We start from the raw sequence: 21,061 nt of genomic DNA, 5'->3' as shown, positions 1-21,061 counted from the left end.
GCAAAAAATGAGCAAGTATCGTGATCCCCATTGAACAGGTGGGGAAATCAGGCCCCAGGGGCCCCAATTCAGCAAGGCATATGCCTCACTTTAAACCGGTGAGTTGTCCCCTTGATGCCAGTGGGAACACTTGCAGACTTAGCCCTGGTCTACACTGGGAGGGGGTGGGGGGTAGCGATCTAAGTTACGCAACTTCAGCTACGTGAATATGTCGACGTACTTAGATCTACTTACCGCGGTGTCTTCACTGCAGTAAGTTGACAGCTGACGCTCTCCCATCGACTCCGCCTGTGCCTCTCGCCGAGCTGGAGTACAGGAGGCGACGGGAGAGCGCTCGGGGGTCGATTTATCGCATCTAGACTAGACGCGATAAATCGATCCCTGCTGGATCGATCGCTGCCCGCCGATCCGGTGGAATCCTGCAATCCTGCAATCGCAGGGTGTGATTATAGCTTGAGTTGACCTCCCCAAACTACCCTCCGTCTAGCTAATCTGAGTCCTGGAGAAATGAAACTGTGCTGGTTTGTGCTTCCGCACGGGTTGTCCAAGCCTTCCTGGACCCCTGCTGATGCTAGCCTGGGCTGAAGCATTCATTACTGCAGCGTCACTGCTCCGGGACCCGAGCTTGCTAGATTAAAGCTAGCTCAGGTATGTCTGCACAAGATGTAATCGCACTCCACAATTGCAGGATAGACACACCCATAAAATTAGAGATGGGCTTAAGCAGGGTACGTAGCATAGATCTTAAGGCCAGAAAGGCCCACGCGATCATCTTCTGGGAGGAGAGTTAGTCCCCATTTCTTTTATACTTCAGCACCGAAGATCTCTATGTGTTTTTGAGAAATAACCTGAACAAAGATGTTAGGAGAAGAGGGTGGAGGATAGTGCGAGTACTGGGCACGGAGTGACAGTTACTGACATACACGGAGCACCGTTTCAAAAAAAGACTCAGTATTTGCCACCCGTGGTAGTCACGCATACAATACTCTTGGCAGCGTTTCTCATTCTTCCAACAGGAAGCACTGTGGTGGGGCACCATTGTGCAGTACCTCCTAGAATTAAAGCCATATTCGCACGTACACCGAGATCCCTTTAAGCTTCAGCCGTGTAAAGGGGTCGTGGGAATGCAAGTTGTGCTCATTTTAAGGCACCTTTACATTATTAGCAGAGCAAAAAGGGACCTAAGTGTATTTGGTCTAAAGAGGTTTCTTTAAAACACATACCCACCTTGTATTAGCAACACACTGCCCCTTCACACACCCTTCTCAAAGCACCATATAAAGAGGCATAGTCTTCTGAGAGGATCCAATGGAAAAATGACAAAATTACCCCAGGTACGCAGGGTTTGCGTCAACCACGAGGAAGGAGAATAAAAATACAGATATTAAGCACCATAAGAATCTACGTTGTTCGGTCCATACACATGAAAAGCAAAAGCCGCCGATCAATGACCCGCATACAGCCCTGCATGACAACGCTGCTGCCCAGGTGTGGAGAGCAGCAACACATCGGCTGCAGAGTCATTGCTAGCAAGCCCTGAAGGCATCAGTTCTTAATAGACCCCAGCACTTTATTGCACCGGTCGTTAAGCAGTATAGTTTGTCGTCCTTGCAATGGTAATTCCTTTTGGTCCCATCTAGCACTAGTGTTTCGGAGGTTGGGGCGTGACCCTTTGAAGCCTAGAGGGAGGCTGGCCATGGCGATATAGAAACACACTCTTGTTGTCCTTGGTGTTTTGGTGGATCCCGGAGAGCAGTCCCCAGAGACCGATCCTGCCCTCGTTCCTGTCCCTCCCCCTCACGCCCATAGCATCCTCTGGATGGGGAGGGAGCCTGGATAGTTTGGCAGCTTCGAGGTAGATGTTTATTTTACTCCATCTCTGAGCAACCTGTTCTATAACACCACACTGGGCCTCTCTCACATGTGCACGCTCTCGCCCTGCGTACAAGTCCTTTGTCCGCTGATATGCCCTATGTAACAGACCCCTCACCTCAGACAGCTCCCCCTCACCCTCCCCCCAGCTGCTGTTCAGCCTTCAGCCATTTATCTCCAGCCAGAGAGACACCAGGCCTTCTTTGGAAGCAGCGCCCGCGGGGTCAGCACGGCCTCAGGGTGCAGAAGTCCAGCTCCTGAGGCTTCTTCCTGAGGTTGCAGCGATCCCGAGGCAAGAGCTGGCCGGCCCGCGCCGTGCATTTCAACATGCGCCTCTTGAAGCCCCGGCCGCAGGTTTTGGAGCAGGGGGACCAGGGGCTCACCTCCCACGTGGGGCAGGGGTCGCCACATATCCTGACATCGATGGGCCGCTGGGCAGCATCGCACACGGAGGCCAGTTGGCCGTAGGAGTCGCGACAGTGTACGGAGCGCTTCTGCAGCCCGTTGCCGCAGGAGACGGAACAGGCCTCCCAACCACTGGCCGCCCACTTGTAGGACACACGTTTGTAATTCGGCCTGCCCGGATCCAAGCGGTTGGACATGCTCAGGACGTGGTTGTTGAGCACAGGCGGGCTTTTCCCGTCTTTCCGGTAAGAGGACTTGTCGTCTTTGCTCTCCTTGGGCAGGTAGAAGGAGTAGCGCACACGTGGTGGAGTCATCTTCCCCACTGACAGCACCTCCACGGTCAGCGGCTCCTGGATGGGCTTGAAGGCCTGGAGGCTTTCCACCGCCATGCCCGTCCCACTGTACCGCAGCACGCTGCCCTTCACCATCAGGTCCCTCTCCACAGCCGAGACGATGAAGTGCCCGTTCAGCAGATACTTGCCTTGGCCATTCTTCAGAGCTAGGTAGTTATCATCGCTGATGAGGCCCTTGTACCCCCGCTGCCTGATGTCAATGCTGGAGGCTCCTGCTGGGATGGTCACCACAAAGTTGTAGCCGTGCCTGTAAGAGAACAGCAGACAAGCCACCCGGGAGGTGGTGTTAGCACCACCGACATCACTGGGCATGGGCCTTTCATTCATAAGCTGTTGCTCTTAGAGGTGAGACTTGTCCTCTCTAGGGCTGGTGCTTCCCAAACTTCTCCCTCCTAGCTCTGCCAGGGCCCCTCCCCTTGCCTGAACCCGCCTCTGCTAGACCAATAGAGGGACCCCACAGCTCTGCCAATGTGCCTCAGTCCTGACCCACCGTACCCCATTCCAGCCCTGCCAGTGCTCTGCAGCCCTACAGCAGCTCTATAGCTCTGTCCCTGAGACTTTCCCGGCCCTGAAAAATCCCCACAAGAGGTGCTGGACAGACCGCTTCAGGGTAGGCTTCCCTGTCCCCCCAATGGGCCTCAACCCTGACCTGAAGGGGTCACCTCTAGTGATGAGAGAGGAGTTCAGTCTCCATGGGTTTCCTTGGTCCCTCTGCTGAGAGGGCTACCAAGGCAGGCAATTGTGGCGCTGAGTCTTTCTGATGTAGACACCTGAGCACTAGGAACCAGGCTGAGAGCAATCATTCATTTTACACAGTCCACTAGAAAGCCACCGTAAAACCATCCACTCACTCCCAACCTGGGCTGGGTCTGATTCAGAAATCTACAGCTGAAAGGGTCACTGGTCCAGGATCAGCCCCTGAGTCATCTAGTCCAGTGGCTCTCAACCTTTCCAGATGACTGTACCCCTTTCAAGAGTCTGATTTGTCTTGTGTAACCCCAAGTTTCACCTCACTTAAAAACTACTTGCTTACAAAACCATACAAAAGTGTCACAGCACCCTCTTACTGAAAACTTGCTTCCTTTCTCATTTTTGCCCTATAAAAATAAAAAATCAATTGGAATATAAATACTTCTATTTCTGTGTTTAGTATTTAGAGCAGTATAAACCAGTCATTGTATGAAATTTTAGTTTGTACTGACTTTGCTAGTGCTTTTTATGTAGCTTGTTGTAAAACTAGGCAAATATCTAGATGCATTGATGTACCCCCTAGAAGACCTCTGTGTACCCCCAGGGGTACATGTATCCCTGGTGGAGAGCCACTGATCTAGCATACCCATGCGAGGTTCAAGTGTAGACAGTTCACCCCCAGCGCAAGAGACCAGATTGAAACCCCTGAGAGTAGCCTAGAACTTGGAACCTTCTCTTCCAAAGAATCAGGGCCTACCGATGAAGCTAACGGCAGAGCTCCCGTCCCTGGAAACAGTACCATTGGTCCCTCCCTTCCATGAGCCCTATGTTTTCTGAGGCCTATTTTATAGGGCACATGGGGAAAGCAGCAGGATCCTCTGGCACTCACATGGGTTTGGTGAACAAGCCCGAGACCTTCTTGCAGCTCTTGTTGTCTCCTCCACACACGCTGCACTTGTCAAACTTCTTCTTGGAGCCCAGCTTGCCGTCGCATCCCGCTTTGATGCATTTGCCCTGGACGCAGACCGAGGTGGATTCGGGCGCGCAGGGAGTGCCATCCACAACCTGAAGTTTACCGTAGGCAGAGAGAAAGCACAAGCCATCAAGTCACTTTGTGCTCAGGTGAAGATATTTGCCCCACCTGTGCGTGTTCCGCCGGCATTTCAAGAAAGAACTTTTGGGTGCCCATCCGGGACTATCGTAGCCCTACGTGCCAGTGAGCCGGCAGCTGCTCTAAGCTAAGTTGCCTGAGCAGCCCAGTATGGAGGACATAAAACCGCCTTTGCCTCCGTTCCGGGCTGTGCCTTCGAGAGGCACTCGAGAGGTGCTCTTTGACTGCTGACTGCCACGTCTATAACCACATCTCTCTCTCTCTCTCTTTCCTCACATTGAATCCTGAGGGCAGCACCCTGCAAACTAGCAGCTTTGGAGAGTTGATTAACTCTTTGACGGTGTCATGTGCACACCACATTCCCAGTCCCAAATCTGACAGGCGGCCCCGCCCTGTGCGTGTGAGCCAGAATCCCCGGGGGGAAGTGTCTAGTTGTTATCCTTTATTCCTGTTCTAGTGCCATAGGCATGCAAGCTGGGATGCTTTACAAACACAGGTCCAGGCATGGGACCAGATCCACAGCCGGTGTAAATTAGCACAGCTCCATTGATTTACACCAGCTGATCTGGCACATGACCTCTCATCTAATCCCCTTTATGCCCCATGATAACACTGATAGCCAAAGAACAGGCTAATTTTTCTTGAATCCCAGCCTCCGGGGCAGTGAATTCTGAACGTCACCCGCTGGGTCAAAAAAAAAATCCTTCTGTTCATTCATTTCCAGCTGCCCTTGTGTTTCCCTATAGCCCCTTACCCGATTTCATTTACAATGGCCCCCCTTCCCTCATGGTCCCCGGTTCACACTGTTTGTTCTCCTGCTCACCTTAGGAGCCAACACGTAGAAGTAACCGGTGCCATTAGCTCTGCAGATGAGCTTGCATTTGTCCCGAGGCGAGACTCCCGAGTACTTCGGGACCCAAGAGACGGTGGCGGTGAGCCGGTTGGTGCTGTGATTGTAGCCGTTGAAAGCCTCGCACTGCTCCTCTCGGAAACTCTTTCCTAGCCCTGGAAGGATACAAAGCATGCGTGGGCATTTCACTGGAGAGGACATCCTCAGCTAGGCAGCATCAGCCATACAGTATCACACCGTGGAATCTGGGGATGCCCAGGGTCAGATTCTTCTCTCCCTGCAACTGGTTTTACTCCAGTTCTGCTCCATTGACTTAAGTGGAGTCACTCCTGATTTACACGAGTGTGGCTAGGCTCTGGTTCCAAATGTATGGCTGGTCTGAGTTGGTTCCCAACTGGACTATTAAGGATTGTAGGTGTCTGCCAGACTATCTGGCTTTCTGGGTTTACTGAAGCAAATGAAGCTTTGGTGTTGCGATTCGTGAGACATGTTATGTCCTAGACTCAGAGGAAACTTGTCTGACTCTTTGTATAGTCAGGGCACCCCCAATGAAGAGATGATACAAGGGAGAGTGGTTTGTGGGGGTACGATAACAGCGGGACAGTATCACCAATGGTGGAGGGTACAGAAAGCCACTTCAAGCCACACTCACAGCTAAGCCAGTGTCAGTTCCAGGGGTAACATCCCACAACCATTGCTCGAAACAACTGCCACCTTTTTACTCCAGGGAGAAATGAAACCGGCAAGACTGTAAAGTCTGCGTGCATGGCTCATGTCTTGGCAATCACTGCCTCATATTGCAGGCCATATCTAGTAACGGGGGGGGAGGAGGGCACTTGATGTTATTGCAGTCTTTCAGAAATGGGAACAAGATATGTAATAAAAGATAATACAGCTTTTCACCCAAGGGTCTCAAAGGAGAGTAAATAGTATTATCCCCCTTTTACAGATAGGGAAGCGGTGAGACACAGAGTTGGGCAGTGACTTGCTCAAAGCAACACAGTAAGAATATAAGAATGGCCATACTGGGTCAGAGCAATGGTCCATCTAGCCCAGTATCCAGTCTGCTGACAGTTGTCAGTGCCAGATGCTTCAGAGGGAATGGACAGAACAGGGCAATTCTTGAGTGATCCATCCCCTGTCATCCAGTCCCAGCTTCTGGCAGCCAGAGGTTTAGGGACACCCAGAGCATGGGGTTGGATCCCTGACCATCTTGGCTAATAGATATGGATGGACCTATCCTCTGTGAACTTATCTAATTCTTTTTTGAGCCCAGTTATATTTTTGGCCTTCAGATCATCCCTTGGCAATGAGTTCCACAGGTTGACTGTGCGTTGTGTGGATAAATACTTCCTTTTGTTTGTTTTAAACCTGCTGCCTATTAATTTCATTGGGTGACCCCTGGTACTTGTGTTATGTGAAGGGGTAAATAATACTTTTTCTGCACACAATTCATGATTTTATAGACCTCTATCCTATCTCCCCTCTACCCCTCCCCACCACAGTTGTCTCTCTTCTAAGCTAGGGAGTCCCAGTCTTTGGAATCTGTCCTCACAGGGAAGCTGTTCCATGCCTCTGATCATTTTTGTTGCCCTTCTTGGTACCTTTCCCAATTCTAATATCTCTTTTTTGAGATGGGGCCACCAGCACTGCACACAGTATTCAACGTGTGAGCATACCATGGACATTCCAAACTATGGTTATTTTATCTGTGTATTTGGCACTCCTTGCAAGGCCTCTGAGCAGTGTGCAATAAAACCTGAAGAAGACATCTGACAGTTATATTATTAGAAGAGACACAAAGAGACCCTATCCAGGAGATGGCAAGGAAAGAGTTAACCCTCTCTCCTGAGCAGAGGAAACTACAGTACACAGCTGCAGCCCCTCAGTGCAGAGATTGTGGCTCCTGTCCATGACTATGCCTGAGCCCAGCTGTGAAGAGTTAGGTAATTCCCCCCAGCACATTACAAGAGACATGTGCGGGGAGAAAGCTGGAGTAGCTGGCATTAGGAGTTGGGTCCTGCTGGTGGGAAGGAGGAGGAAAAGTTAAGTGAACAGGCATTTCCAAATGGATCCACGCTTGAGCTGCACAAAGCTTGGTTACTCTCCAGACCTTCTGAATAATTCTGTGAGAAGGCCACGCTCAGAAGACCTTCCAGAGCTTGGGGTATTGGTCTCACACTGTGCAGGGATGTTAGGGGGTTGTTAGATATCTATCTGAAAGGTTTTAGACTGCTGCCCATCGCCATGGTATCTGGGCGGCTTCCGCACATAATCAGTAAGAGTAGCAAAGCTCCAAGAGGATTTCATGGCACCTTTGGCAACTCTCCCTTTTTGGGGTCAAAACTCTGCTTGGGGGATGGTGTTTCGGGGGTTGGAAGTAGAAAGCAGGGTTTGTATCATCAGGGTCACTGAGGGGATCTGCCTTTCTCAAAGTTGTGCAGCGTTTTCTAACGATACTCAGACACTGGATGTGCCTGACCTCCCCTGGAAGACTGTTCCCTAGCCAGAACCCCTCAGCTGACAGTGCTCTGTACCCAGCTCTCAGTGGCTTTGTCGTGGGCTTAGTGATCTGCATAGCCCCCAGAAGAGCACAGCTGTGGTGGTGGTGCATAGGGACAGGGCCTGTGGAAGGATGTTTCGCGCCCTAGGTGAAACTTCCACCTTGTGCCCCCCCCCCGTCCCTGAGCCCCCACCCTGAGGCCCCCCCCCCCCCGGCTCCCCCCCCCCCAGGGGCCCCCCCCCCCCGCCCCAGCTCACCCCTGATCCGCCTCCTCCCCGAACACGCTGTGGCTGCTTCACTTCTCCCGCCTCCCAGGCTTGCGGCGCCAATCGGCTTAGGGGCTGCAAGCCTGGGAGGCGCGTGCTCGGGGAGGAGGCGGGGCAGGGGTGAGCTGGGGCGGGGAGTTCCCCTGTGTGCTGCCCTCCCCCCCCTTGCTGCAGGCGGCCCTCCCCGCGCTCCACTGCCCCAACTCCCTCCGCCTAAATGCCAGCGGCGACCGGGGCGGCCGAAGATCCGGCCGCCGCGGTCGCTGCCGAAGAAAATGGCGCCCCCCAAATCCTAGCGCCCTAGGCGACTGCCTAGGTCGCCTAAATGGTTGCACCGGCCCTGCCTAGGGACCATCATACGTAGTGACTTTGGAGTGTATAATCTCTCTCTCACACACATGCACTAGCACTATATTCCCCTGCCCTGCAAGCTGTGAAGTCACTTCCACCTATCCAGTGCGTAATATTCTACTGTAGTACCATGGCCAGGCCTGGTTCTCTGGTTGGGTAAGCTGGCGATGCTCTGTTGCCTTCAATAAAATAGGCTGCTATAAATGACTGCACAAAAGGCCAAGGAGAATTGGGCTCACTGTCTCTAGTGAAATTGTCCCTAAACTTTCAAACCTGGCAGTGGTTGCTATGGCGATGCTAGCTACAGCTCGTCGAAAAGGTTTGACATTTTTTCCAAAATGTTCTTGCTTATTTTTTGCCAGCTTAAAGTGCTCAGAATGTTCCAGAAAATTGGATTTTTGATTACAGTTATTTTGCGTGCGCGCAAAAAAATTCTGCATATCTTTCACATACTCTAACTTTAGTTCTGCTGTGCACAGATGAAACAACAGTTGCAGACATCTGTCCGAGCTTTAGTCTCTGATGATGTATTGTTTGCCTTATACTACAGGTGGAGTTAGGTCAGACGTTACCAGCTGCAAATACCACCTCCTAATCACCGTGGGCAAATTAAAAACCCAAACCAGCTATTTTCAGGTGTGGTTAACTTTCCCTTTCTGCCCCATCTGGTTTCATGGGCCTTTGAATGTTGGCCAGGGCAGAAATACCATGAGAACTGGGATTTTTATGGTATTTTCAGCTCAGCTGGATTGAGTGGAAATAGAGCAGAGAAGGAATGAGCCAAAGTGGATTCTACTAAAAGACACAAGCGCCCAAAACCGTTACCTACTTTAGATCTCTCCAGACCCATTGTAAGACTGATATTTAGAGCTGTTTTCTTCGCTTCTGGCATGAAAATCCCTTCTGACCGTCTGTTTTCCCTCATTCGCCTGCTCAGTTTTGCAGTCTCAAGAGGTTGAGATACCGCTCTGTTGTTTTTGTATCCGTACTGACCACACACTCAACCTGTGGAACATTTCTCCATCCCATCACAGTGTCTGAGCGCCTCACAGTCTTTCGTGTTTTTATTCTCACGACTCCCCTGCGAGGTAGGCAGTGCTGTTGTCCCCATTTCACTGACGGGGCACTGAGGCCCAGAGAGGCTAAGTTACTTGCCCGAGGCCACACACCGAGTCTGTCTCTAGGTACTCTAACCCACTGAACTGCCTTCCTCTGGTACCTACTGAAATCTCTAACTTGATTTGCAGACCAGAGAGATCTGTGTCACCTGCAGAAAAGCTGCCAAACTTTTGGGGTCACCTGACCCAAACCTCCATAGCTCCTGGGACTCACACCTCCAAAACCCTCATCCGCCACTAACTTCAGTGACACCTAACAGCACCATTAGCACAACGGAGAACCAACAGCAACGGGACTGAGTGGGATAGCAGGTAGCTGCTTGGGATTGGTGGTTTGCTTGAACATGTACAGCTCTTTGCAAGGCCCAACTGTGCCCATTAGAAACTAGTGCCAGGGCAGGTCTCTGCCCTCCCGGCTGGCCCCATCCCTTGGGGAAGCCTCACCTGACTCAGAACAAAGGTCGAGGTTACAGGAGCGGTATTTGACTCGGACACCTTCGCAGTACTTCCCTCCATTGGCAGGCGCTGGGCTGTTGCACTCGCGCTTGGCTAGCTGGACTCCCCCACCGCAGGTCCGAGAGCACTGCCCGTATGGGGTCCACTTCCCCCAGCTGCCCTCCACCTGCAGGAGAGAGGGTGTTAAGAGGAAAACCCCTTTGCCCTACAGCCATGTCTCTTCAAAAGCAGCCCGGCGTGCAATATTTGGGTCCCCTATGGATGGAATCAGACTCAGATGGGGGTACCCAGCATTAAGCAGAAGGGACTCTACCCTCTATAGCTGCCACACCCAGCATAAGCCATTCACACATGGTGCCATGAGAAAACACTTGCCAGGCACCAAGAGGAGAGCAGAGCTGCTTCAGAGCGACGTTTTGGGCGTAGCTCTGTCCTGGGGCAAGAGCTAAGTCGAGGGGAGCCTCAGCCCCAGCAACCAGGGCCGCAAGTCCTTTGCAAAAGATAATCATTTGTTTCCTCCTCTTCTCCATCCCCACAAGCGCATTTGCTGTTTATACACCTGCTGGGGACTCCGTTTGGCCTCCCGGGTTACAGATGGGAAGTGGGGGCCTTTCCAATCTAGCTTGCTGACTTTCCGCAGTGCTTGGAATTGGCTGGCCTGTTTGCAACAAGTCAGAGACTTTGCTTATTCGTGGCCAGGTGTTCAAGCAACACACCCCAACACAGCCAGCATCTTGGATGGCGGCCGTGGAGATGAACTCCTCTCTGAGCCCTCCAAGTGCTCGCTCCGTGGTGAGGCCGCTCCATGAGGAGTACGCTGCGGCTATCCGGTCTGGAGGAGCCCTGGATAACTGCAGCCAGGCCCAGCGCCCTGGGGAAACGGTCATGATGGCTGGGTTCAAGGACGATGATGACTAGCACGCCTGTGCAAGTGGGGAATGGACAAACCCCTTCAACTTCTGGCTGCTTCCCTCCCTGCAGCGGGGTACAGCCTGGTGGCTTTCAGCCATGCCCCTCCTGTGGCCAGCCTCTGGGAGAGCATTGGCACTACGTCGCCTGGTTTCAGTGCACAAAGAACTCTGAGCTACATGTTCTCAGCGTCAGCCCAAGCTGCCTTGCCGGGCTTCACCTTATATACCCCCTGCCCCCTGCCCTCCCCACTCACATCCCCCAGCACGGAGCGGTTAGGTACTCACCCTGTACTTACTGATGTTATGCCTCTCGACACACGTGCCCTTCAGGCAGAACCTCCCCTCCCCGCAGCTGGTGCCGTCGGCCCAGGGGAAGTGGCGCGTCTGGCAAACAATCTGACCCCGGGCTTTCCCCGTGCACCAGAGCTTGGTGCAGTATTGCATGTAGGGGCAGGGTTTGGAGCCAAGGCCGAAGGCCAGCTCGCACTGCTGGTTGAGGTTGTAGCTGGCCCCAGGGAGGTCCTCCGGCAGCGAGATGGGCTTGATGGGCTGATCCAGCAGGCAGTCCCCTGCGGGGCAGTGAGAGAAATATTAAATGGGAGATACCATTCAACTGACCGGGCATTCAATACATGGTGTTGCTGCACCCAACCCTTGGAGAGCATGCAAAGCAGACGTTCATGGCCGGTGCTGGCAGACCCGTTACTTGGCACCATATAACTTGTGGAACTCACTGCAGCAGGAGGCCAGCAAGTAAAGCTACAGCTGGATTTTCTTCTCTCTTAACAAGGCCTGTGTGATTTTTCTAATCAACAGCATTTGTCGTTTCTGTGGTTTCCATCCAGTTCCTACAGGTACAGGGGTCCATTACACAAAACCTACCAATGCAACTGGCACTGACTAGCAGCTCCATCAGACTGGCCAGTGACCAGCCTCCTCTCACACTTAGAAGTAACTATTGAGCTTTTGAGATCGGTCTAGGGGATTTAGGCACACGTCTCCCATTAAAGCTGAATGCCCTTGAAAATCTCAGCCAACCCCTCCGGGTCACAAGACATAAGCATGTTGGCCGTGAGTTGTTCAGAGGCGCGTCCCAGGAGAGGGCTGCAGGAGTTGTGTATCTAGCCCTTACGTCATGTAGACCGCACAGCAATGAGCACAATAGAGATGGTGCATGCAGGGGGAGGGGACGTCGGTGGGCAGAGGCAGGTGGACTCTCTAGCCTGACCTGGCTTTGGTTTAGCCAGGTTGAAACCAAGAAACCACTGAGTCCGAGTTAGCCAGGGCCCAAGCTGACCTGCCCTCGGCCGCTATTGACCCCCTGCATGAACGCAGCTTATATGATTTACTGCTTGCCCAAAGTAAACTGTTTAAAAAGGGAGAATCGTGCTGGAGTCTGTGGAGCCGAGGGACGTCCCAGCTCAGCTGTGTGAGAGCTTCAAGGCTGCAGACATCTGGTGTGAGGAGCACAGATGCTTCTTCCCTCCCCACCCCCACATCCCCGTGAGAGGGAAAGGCTCTATTCTTCACACTTAAAGCTCGTGAGCTGCAGGGCCAGTTTTAAACCAGGTCCCAGCGGGCGAAATGGGACTGGTGACCAGCAGCTGGGAGAAGGCGAGATAAAAGCCCGGGCTGCCCTGACCCAGAGCCCTGGGATGGAGCGGATCTCACCACAGAGCAAGCATGGATCCCGTCACCGGAGTAGGTAGCTACAGGCTCCCAACGCCTGCCCTCGCTGCTTACCCACTTCTCCTCCCCGCAGTGTCTCCACACTTTGTGTCTGAACCCTTGCCAGCTGGATGGCCCCTCTGGGCAGGGATTTTGCCCCTCCATCTGTTTTATTAAGTGCTGCACGCCTTTACGGCACCTTAGACACCAATAACGACGAGCCACCATCAGCAACGGCTGCCAAGTCCCCCTTCCCAGCACGCCCAGCTCACCGTGCCCGCTGTCCAGGAAGTCGGTGATTATGGCGGCACTGCAGGCCGACCAGGGGTTGGCGCGATCGATCTGTATGAGGGTGGGTGACATCATGTGGTTGGTCTTCAGCCTGCCGAAGACTTCCTCACAGACCTTCACGTTGTCGTGGGGCATGTTGAACACGTGCCCTGGAAGAGCAAGAGGGGCCGTTAGTCGTCCCGAGCTGTCGCGCAGCGCTTTTCACCCGTAGATCTCAGAGCAATTCACAACGTCAGTCCCGTTATCCCCATTTTACAGCTGAGAAACCTGGGGTACTGAGAAGCCAAGTGACTTGTCTAAGAAGCCTAGGGCAGAGCCAGGAGGAGAAGCCAGGAGGCCCATGTCTGAGCCACAAGGCCATCCTTTCATCACAAGGCAACTTCTCCTTCTCTAGCAGGAGGCTCTGATCTGACCAAGTCTCCTATACGTGGGTAGTGCACTTAGTCTCAGTTTATATACATATCTGGCTAGTCCCCTAGGATCCGGCAAGCTGCACCACAGACCGCTGGCACGGACCCTGCTCTAGCTAATGCCACGGAGCCCTCATTTGCTTTGATGACCCACCACACCTATATGAGCCCTGTTGTAACAGCCAAACCACCACTGCCTCAGCAGCTGATGTCTCTCCCCTCCACCCCTGTGTGATCTTCCCGGATGCTAATGAGTCACATCGCCCCAGATCTTGACCACTCTGGCTAAGCCAGACGAAAGCCTTTTGCTTGTGGGACTAACAGCTCTGAAATACCTGCAGCCCGGTGGTTAATGGTCTGGGCGTTCTGTCCCCCTGACCTCGGGCTCCACAAGCTCCGTTCCTTGTGTTTAAATCAGATCGCCCTTAAGACCGACAAGTTATGAGCCTGCCAGTGGGGTCTCTGAGCCGGCACTTTGCTGGCCAAAACGCACACCATCTGCTTCATGTATGGATGCGGGTTATTCAGAGAGAAAAGAAGGAAAGGAAGAAAGAAAGAACATTGAAGAGAGAGAGCAATTTCATTGCTCAACCCCCCCCCAGGGACTGCAAGTGTCTCTGGATTTAGGTGCGTGCCTAATGCATCCCAGCCTTGGTGTGTTATTTCAGGACACCCGAATCCTGGAAACTGAACAAAAGTGGCAATAACAACAACAAAATATAGCTGGGACGCCTGACCCGCCCGCACTGGCCCCACTCGCTTTCCTAGCAGCTGTTTTCCAACAGTTCCTCTCTCACCTCCCAGAAGCGCTGGGAAGAAAGCCCGTGCGTCTCACTTTCTCACCCCGAGGTGGAGTTTCCCCAGAAAGCTGTTCCGGACACTTGGCTATTGTCTAAACTTCCTGAGGCTGCAATTCAGGGTTATTTTAAACATCTCAGGCTTTCCTCCTTCCCCCTTCCCTCCTAATTATGGAGCCATAAACATTAGCAGGTTTGGGATATGGGTTGGGTTTCTTTTTCCCCCCAGGTGGCAACCGCAGCCTGGGGCTCCACGTCTCTGCTGTGGGTTTGGTTAAAGTGGCAGCTTTCTAAGCCACAGAATGATGGATGGAGGCGTTCGCTATTAAAACCAGAAATGGTCTGGCAACTGTTTGAGGGACAACGTGCGAGGCAGAGGCATGAGAACACAGGGAATGAATGGCTTGCCCGGGAGATCGGACACTCGTGCGGGTCATGGAAGCACACCCCCGGTGACGCTAGCATTGTACAGCAAGGGGAACAGAGAGTCAGCAAACTGTACAAGAAAACGCAGTCATGCTGTTATCAGCAGGGCAGCACATTCCAGTGGGCTTGGAATCAGGACTCTGAGGTCTATCCTGACTCTGCCACAGCCTTCCTGTGTGACCTGGGGCATGTCACTTCGCTCCCCTGCACTTCAGATTCCCACTGGGTGCCACGCGCTTTGAGACCTGTGAAGTCGAGGCACAGGGGTGGGTCCAGAAAGCCAAATTCTGTTCCCACAAAAGCCGCGCCGCAAACAAACGAGGGAGCAGCCCCGAAAGGAGACGGGCAGGCGCTGCCCTGAACTTCAGCCCCTTACCCAGCTCGTGAGCCGTGGTGAAGGCGGATGGCAGCCCGTCGTCCTCGATGACCGAGCAGCTGCGCTTGGGGTCACACATGGTGCCAACGTCGGCCATCCCCAGGGTGTCGCAGGTGGTGGCACCACACAGATCCTGCAGAGAACATGGGGAGAGGACAAATTGGACCAGTTAGCGGCGGGCAAGGATTGCACTGATGCTACAGACCCTGAGACGCCAGCACCAGAGGACCCCTCTGAGATGCCAGCACGTGGCTTTTATTATTGCACTAACTAACCCCTAGAAAACAAGAATGATAGGAGACAACAGGATAGGAACCATACATCCCTGTTTACACTGAGTAGGAGCCAGGAAACCTTTGTGGCTCACTGACCTAAAATACACACAACCTTGGGCTGTCCAGTGCGATGAAATGACACGTTTGGAATTAACCCTGGCACCAGCGATACCATATATGTAACATCTTCCTGAGTCTTCAGTGACACAGATTCCTGACTTCTAAGGCCCCTATAGACAGGGAAGGGGCCCAACCTAAACACCAGGAGAGACAGCCTGACTTTTTTTTGTTTCAGAAGGCCAAAGGGCCTGACCCAAAGCCCCCTGAAGTCAATGGGAGGGCTCCTGGCTTTGGATCAGACCCAAAGGAAGGAGACGGGTCAGTTTCTCACCTCTGCTTGGCTGTGAGAGGTTGATGGGTCAGTTCCAAAGTCTGTTGAATTCATTGGAAAGGCTCCCATTGACTTCCGTGGGCTTTGGCGCAGGCCCCATGCCAGCGCTGCACTGGGAGCAGGCAGGCAGTCTGAGTTAAACAAGAACTGGCCCCACCTTCACCCGCAATTCAAACGGAAATTGACCTTTTAAGGGCCAGAAGATTATTCCATTCCTTCCCCTCTCCCCTTTCAGTTTCATAGTGGCTCCAGACTGTCTGAGTTCTGGATGGGTCCAGAAGCATTGGAGAACTGTGGACTGGTAGGAGAGTATTTCCAGGGCATAGCAGAAATGGCACAAAGAAGCACCTGATCGCCAGATTCCCAGCCTGATTCTGCGAATCCCAGAGGTTCAGAGGAGCCAGGCTGCAGAGGGATTATCTGAACCAAAGCTGTGACCTGCCTGAGGTTTGTCCAGCGCTAGTCTGTCTGAATGAAACCAAAGCAGGACTAGTCCCTGCCAGAGGATAGCCTGAGGATGCCCTCTGTCGTAGAGTGTCTGTCCGCTCTCACAATGGGCTTCTGCACAATGGGGATATTTTTGAAGCATAGGCAAATATCGTCAAAATATTCTGCACACATGCTTATTATTATAGGCACAGTGCATACACATGCATATTCATTTTGATTGATTATGTGTATTACTAAAGCGCCTAGAGGCCCCAGCTGAGATCAAGACCCCAGAGTGCTAGGCACTGTACAAACATAGAGGCAGACATAGCTCCTGCCTCAAAGAGTTTAGAGTCCAAATGCTCCAGACTGCCAAAGGATGGGGAGCCTGGGACAGCTGGGGAAATTGACACAAACACCAAGATTTTCAAAAGTAACTGGCGATTTTGAGTGCCCAACTCAAGACGCCTTAAACAAGATGTGATTTTTTCAGAAAGCGCTGAGCATCTGCTCTCTGAATATCAGGTCCCTTTAAGGTGTCTCACATTGGGTCCACAAGAACTGAGACATCCAAAGTCGTAAGTAAATCTTGACTGGAGAGATTAAGTGACTTGCCCCAGGTCCTACAGGAAGCCTGTCCTACAGCCCAGGAGTTGAAGTTAGGCCTTCTGTCTCCCTGGCTAGCACCTTAACCACCAGACCAGCCTTCCTCCTTCAAATATGCAAACAGTGCACCAGTTTCCCCTAACATTTGCTTAAACTCCCCTACCCTAAACAAGCTATTTGCAGCTCTCAGCCCTCACAGGTCATTGCAGTTTATCTGTGCGCCCCAGACACAGATAGCTCACACAAGCCAGTGAATGGCACGATTCATTCTCCGGAGGAGGAGATGGCACTCTGTGAAGCTTGCAGGGAATGGGCTGCCTTCTTAACCAATGGATTGAACCCTGATAATGATAATCATACTTTGCACCACTCATCCTAAGATCTCAGAGCGCCTTTCCAAGAGGGTAAGTATCACTCTCCCCATTTTACAGATGTGAGGACTGAGGCATAGAGTAGGGAAGTAACAGCGCCGGAAATAGAAGACCTATACCCATGCTCTCGCCACCAGCTGGTGCTGTCTCTCTCTGCCACACCAAAGGAGAACCTTTCAGAAGGAATGAGCGTGGAAGTGGCAGAGGAAGAGAAACGGATGAGGGAGCCGTGCCGGAGATGAAGGATGCAGTTGTGAGACTGTACCTACTAGGAAGGGTGGTCCAGTGGTTAAAATGCTAATCTGGGGCTCAGGAGAGTGGGGTTTGATTCCTATTTCTGTCACACCTCTATGAGATGGGGGCTTTCTAAACACCTGAGGCAGATAGACTTACGGAAGCAGGTAGGTGGGGAGATTACCCCCAGCCCCAAAGAGAGGAACAAGGGGGTTTCTCTGTCAAACCCAGAACAGCCTTTCATAGAGGAAGCTTCTCCAGCTCTGACCAGGTCCTGCTGAAAGGTTCTTTGCAGCTGGGGAAATCTGCAGCCCCCCAGTTAACACCAGAGAGAGGTAAGTTTTATCTCCCAGCTGGAAACCTTGAAGGCAACTAGTTGCTCTCCTTGTAACCCATTCCCCTTCTTTCCCAGGCTGGGAGGTTTAGGTCTGACCCTACTTTTCCCCCTACTTCCCATGTGACCACACAGACAACGCTGAACAAGACAATAGTGACAGCCACTGAAAGCAGAAGCCCCAAGCAGAGGTTATGCCATTCGCTCTGCTGGAGTTGTTCGGAGCCAGGACTGACCGTGTCTAACAGATGTTGCTTATGGAGACAGAGGCTGGTGTATAGACTTCAGCTGGGCAGTGCCATTGCCAGATATAAATTGCTTCCTTATTTTGTAGCTCACAGGCGAAGAGAACCAGTTTGGCTAACTACATCAGGGCCTGGAATTCCCTTCAACCAGAACACATGCAGTCACGTTAATAGTCTACTACATAACAGAGATAACAGAGACGTTGGAGATGCACAGCCACGGGGGGGGGGGAAGGGAAATTTCCCCTCTGAAAGAACTGCCATCCAAGCAGGGCACTTGGAGTCAGGACTCCTGGGTTCTTCTCACATCTCTGCCATTGACGAATCACTTAAACCAGAATCTTCACCCTGAGGTGCCTAAAGTCAGACACAGTATTGATTATCTTAGAGCACCCCCAAGCACGCTCGACATTTCACAGGAGACATGATAAGCACGCGCCCTGCCCCAAGGAGCATCCAATCTAAATTCCAGAGGAGGGGTGGGTGTGGAAGGAGCCAGGTTACAAGAGGTGTAACCCCTCTTTCAGAAGTGCTGAGCACCCACAACTCCTGCTGAGGTCAATGGGAACTGCCGGGGCTCAGCGCCTCTGGTGAAACCAGACCAATTATCTGGAGGTCAAAATATGGATTTTGGTATGGCAGTTTGAAGGTTTGGGTCTTTAACCTCTCAGTGCCTCAATTTCCCCATCTGTAAAAGGCAGGCGGTGACCCTTAAACACCTGGTATGGAACGAGTGATGAGAATGCATTCATTAGGGTCAGCTCCTGCATTATTAAAATCTGTGGGAGTTTTGCTATTGTCTGCAAAGGGGGCAGGATTGGGGCCAGAATCCCTGTACGGTGCTTGGACCATCACATTCCTTGAGTGAAAGATCTAGGGTCAATTCTTGGCTCTGCCGCAGACTCTCTGGGTAACCTTGGACAAGTCACTTAGCGTCTTTCTAGCTCAGTTTCTCATCTGTTAAATAGGGATAACCACACTTCCTTTCTCCCAGCCTTTGTCTGTTCTGTCTATTTCAATGATGAGCTCTTTGAAGGAAGGCCAGGGGATTGTACCTCACTTTATGTCTAAAGAGGGCCCAGCAACAACAGAGCCTAGATCTCTCTTGAGGCCAATAAGTGCTACTGTAATACAAATCATATGGTCAGATAAGTCACTGTTCAAATACATAGTATTAGTGCTGCGTAAGCACAAAATGTCCTTCCTCCTTTTCCTCACACTCTTCTCTTTCTCCAGAGCTCAAGGGAGAGAGGGAGTTAAGGAGACCTACTGAAGGTGACCGATCCCTAATGCCGGCCTCACTCCAGGACTCTCGTATCGGATTCCACTTGACAGCTCCACGAAGTTTTTCCCTTCTAGGCAGCCCTGGACTCTCCTTTGAAGTGCCCCCACAGGGGAGAGTCTGGCAAGAGAAGTAACTGCCTGGAATTTACACGCTGACATTTCATTTGTTTGTGAAGAGCCGAGCATCATTTTTCACCCCTTTATCATCTTCTGAGATCAAGGTGGGAGACACAGGAATCCAGGAGAGGATGTGCTCGCAGGACAGGCTGCGGGAAGGGGCAGGGAATCTCTCCCACCTTAAATATGGATGGGATCAAGCTACAATAGGTGGGTCTTTGGGGTGCTACCACATGATAAATGAGAGTGATTCATGATGCGTTCCTGTCCAGGCCAATAGCAAAAAAATATTTAATAAATTCATGGAGGACAGGTCCATCAATGGCTATTAGCCAAGATGGTCAGGGACACAGCCCGGTGCTGACTGCCAGATGCTGGGACTGAACAACAGGGGAGGGATCAGTTAATAATTGCCCTGTTCTGTTCATTCCCTCTGGGGCACCTGGCATTGGCCACTGTCGGAAGTCAGGATACTGGGCTAGCTGGACCATTGGTCTGACCCAGCATGGCCATTCTTATGCTGTGTAATCGCACAAGAGAGGCTGAGGTGGTCTCCAAACTGAAGTTCCTATAAGAATCCAAACCGTTGGGGGCTTATTCAAGGTTCGTCCATCAATAAATACCAACGTCAGCAACTTCAGAGGGTTCTGGCCCTGCCCCGCTGGCTTTAGTAGCAAGCACGTGGCTGAGAATTCATGAAATACTTTGAAAACATCAGGATAATAACCTGTGGGGAAAGGGCTGGCCTTTGCATAGTAAAGAAGCAAGCCTCTCACGACTGAAGAACTGGACGGACAAACCAGCACTTGTCTGCGTGTGAAATGAATGCGATGGGCTCACCCTGGTCCCTCGTGAGAACATATCGGCATCACAAAGCCATCACGCACTTTGACACAACTGGTGACAAGGAGAGGACCACAACTCGGATATCAGAGCTAAGCTGGCAGAGCTGCCCTGGGAGCCCATGGAAGGATTAGGAGGGGTTGCTGCAGATTAGGGTTGAGGGGCATTGGCAGAGCTGAGTGGGAATCCCAGGAAGGAGGTGCACCCTTAAAGTGCATGGACAGAGCTGGGGGAGTGGAAGCCTGATCTGGTTTATTTGATCTTTGAAGCTTAAAGCCACAATTGGGCAGGGAGCAAACTGGCGGCTTATCTCCAGGGCCTGGCCCAGGCAGGAGGCTCCTACAGCTTTCTTCCCTTGACTGCTGAGGGCTGTAGCTCATATGTCTTGAGGGAAATCTCTCTTTCTCTGACAGGCAGGTTACAAGAGGGCACTCAGCAAATCCATCACCGAGATAGCCCTGATGGCTGCTGAGGAATTCAGGAGAGCTGGCTTAACCGCTCTGTCTCTGTTGTTCTCCAAGGGGCAGACCTAGTTTGTGGGGGCCTATGTGCAGCGAGATACCCAGTTTCCTCCCCACCTGTTGCAGTGGCCTGTAGTGCTGTGGTGAGTCAGTTCTTGGCGACGGGGCCCTGTTGGATTCCACAGGCCTAAGGCCAACAGTCTCTCCGTCATGTGTGGGCAGCACCGCCATTGCATGAACTCCTGACCACTGACTTCAGAGGCAGTCATGCCCATGCCTCTGCCAGGATGGCCAGGCCCCTGTATCCTGCCCACCAGGGATGGACATCGATCTCAACTCCTCAGACAGACTGGCTCTACGCTGTCCCTGGCTCCAGAAGATCAGCAGCATGACTTGCCGATGTGCCAGGTGGGCGTCACGGCAATGCGTAGGAACACCCGGGCATGTCCCATCATTCAGTGCTTTGGACGTTCACGGCTGATGCTCTCAAAGCACTTTAACAAACCACCAGGGAAATAATCTTCATACCCCCTGGTATTATAAGCCTCACTTTACACTGGAGCCCAGATAGGGTAAGTGACCTGCTTTAGTCAGTGGCACAGCTAGAAATAGAAGCC

At 52.2% G+C, this 21,061-nt stretch overlaps 1 protein-coding gene across 1 annotated transcript in view; it reads right to left on the bottom strand.

The window, feature by feature from the left end:
- Positions 1 to 364: 364 nt before the first annotated feature.
- Positions 365 to 21,061, bottom strand: part of ADAMTS15 (ADAM metallopeptidase with thrombospondin type 1 motif 15) — a 29,287-nt gene continuing 8,590 nt past the window's right edge. Inside the window, exons 2-8 of the mRNA XM_024195043.2 lie at positions 14,855 to 14,987; positions 12,827 to 12,994; positions 11,172 to 11,455; positions 9,964 to 10,141; positions 5,255 to 5,436; positions 4,210 to 4,385; positions 365 to 2,877 (exon numbers count right to left, since the gene is read on the bottom strand). Coding sequence (XP_024050811.1) covers positions 2,097 to 2,877; positions 4,210 to 4,385; positions 5,255 to 5,436; positions 9,964 to 10,141; positions 11,172 to 11,455; positions 12,827 to 12,994; positions 14,855 to 14,987 — 1,902 coding nt within the window. The 3' untranslated portion in view covers positions 365 to 2,096. The remainder of the gene's footprint in view (positions 2,878 to 4,209; positions 4,386 to 5,254; positions 5,437 to 9,963; positions 10,142 to 11,171; positions 11,456 to 12,826; positions 12,995 to 14,854; positions 14,988 to 21,061) is intronic.

This window comes from Terrapene carolina, unplaced genomic scaffold (assembly GCF_002925995.2).
Source record: "Terrapene carolina triunguis isolate 2854851 unplaced genomic scaffold, T_m_triunguis-2.0 Scaffold374, whole genome shotgun sequence".
NCBI classification, from domain to species: domain Eukaryota; kingdom Metazoa; phylum Chordata; order Testudines; family Emydidae; genus Terrapene; species Terrapene triunguis.
Note: the sequence above shows the minus strand (reverse complement) of the source record. Positions and strands in the feature narration are given on the sequence as shown.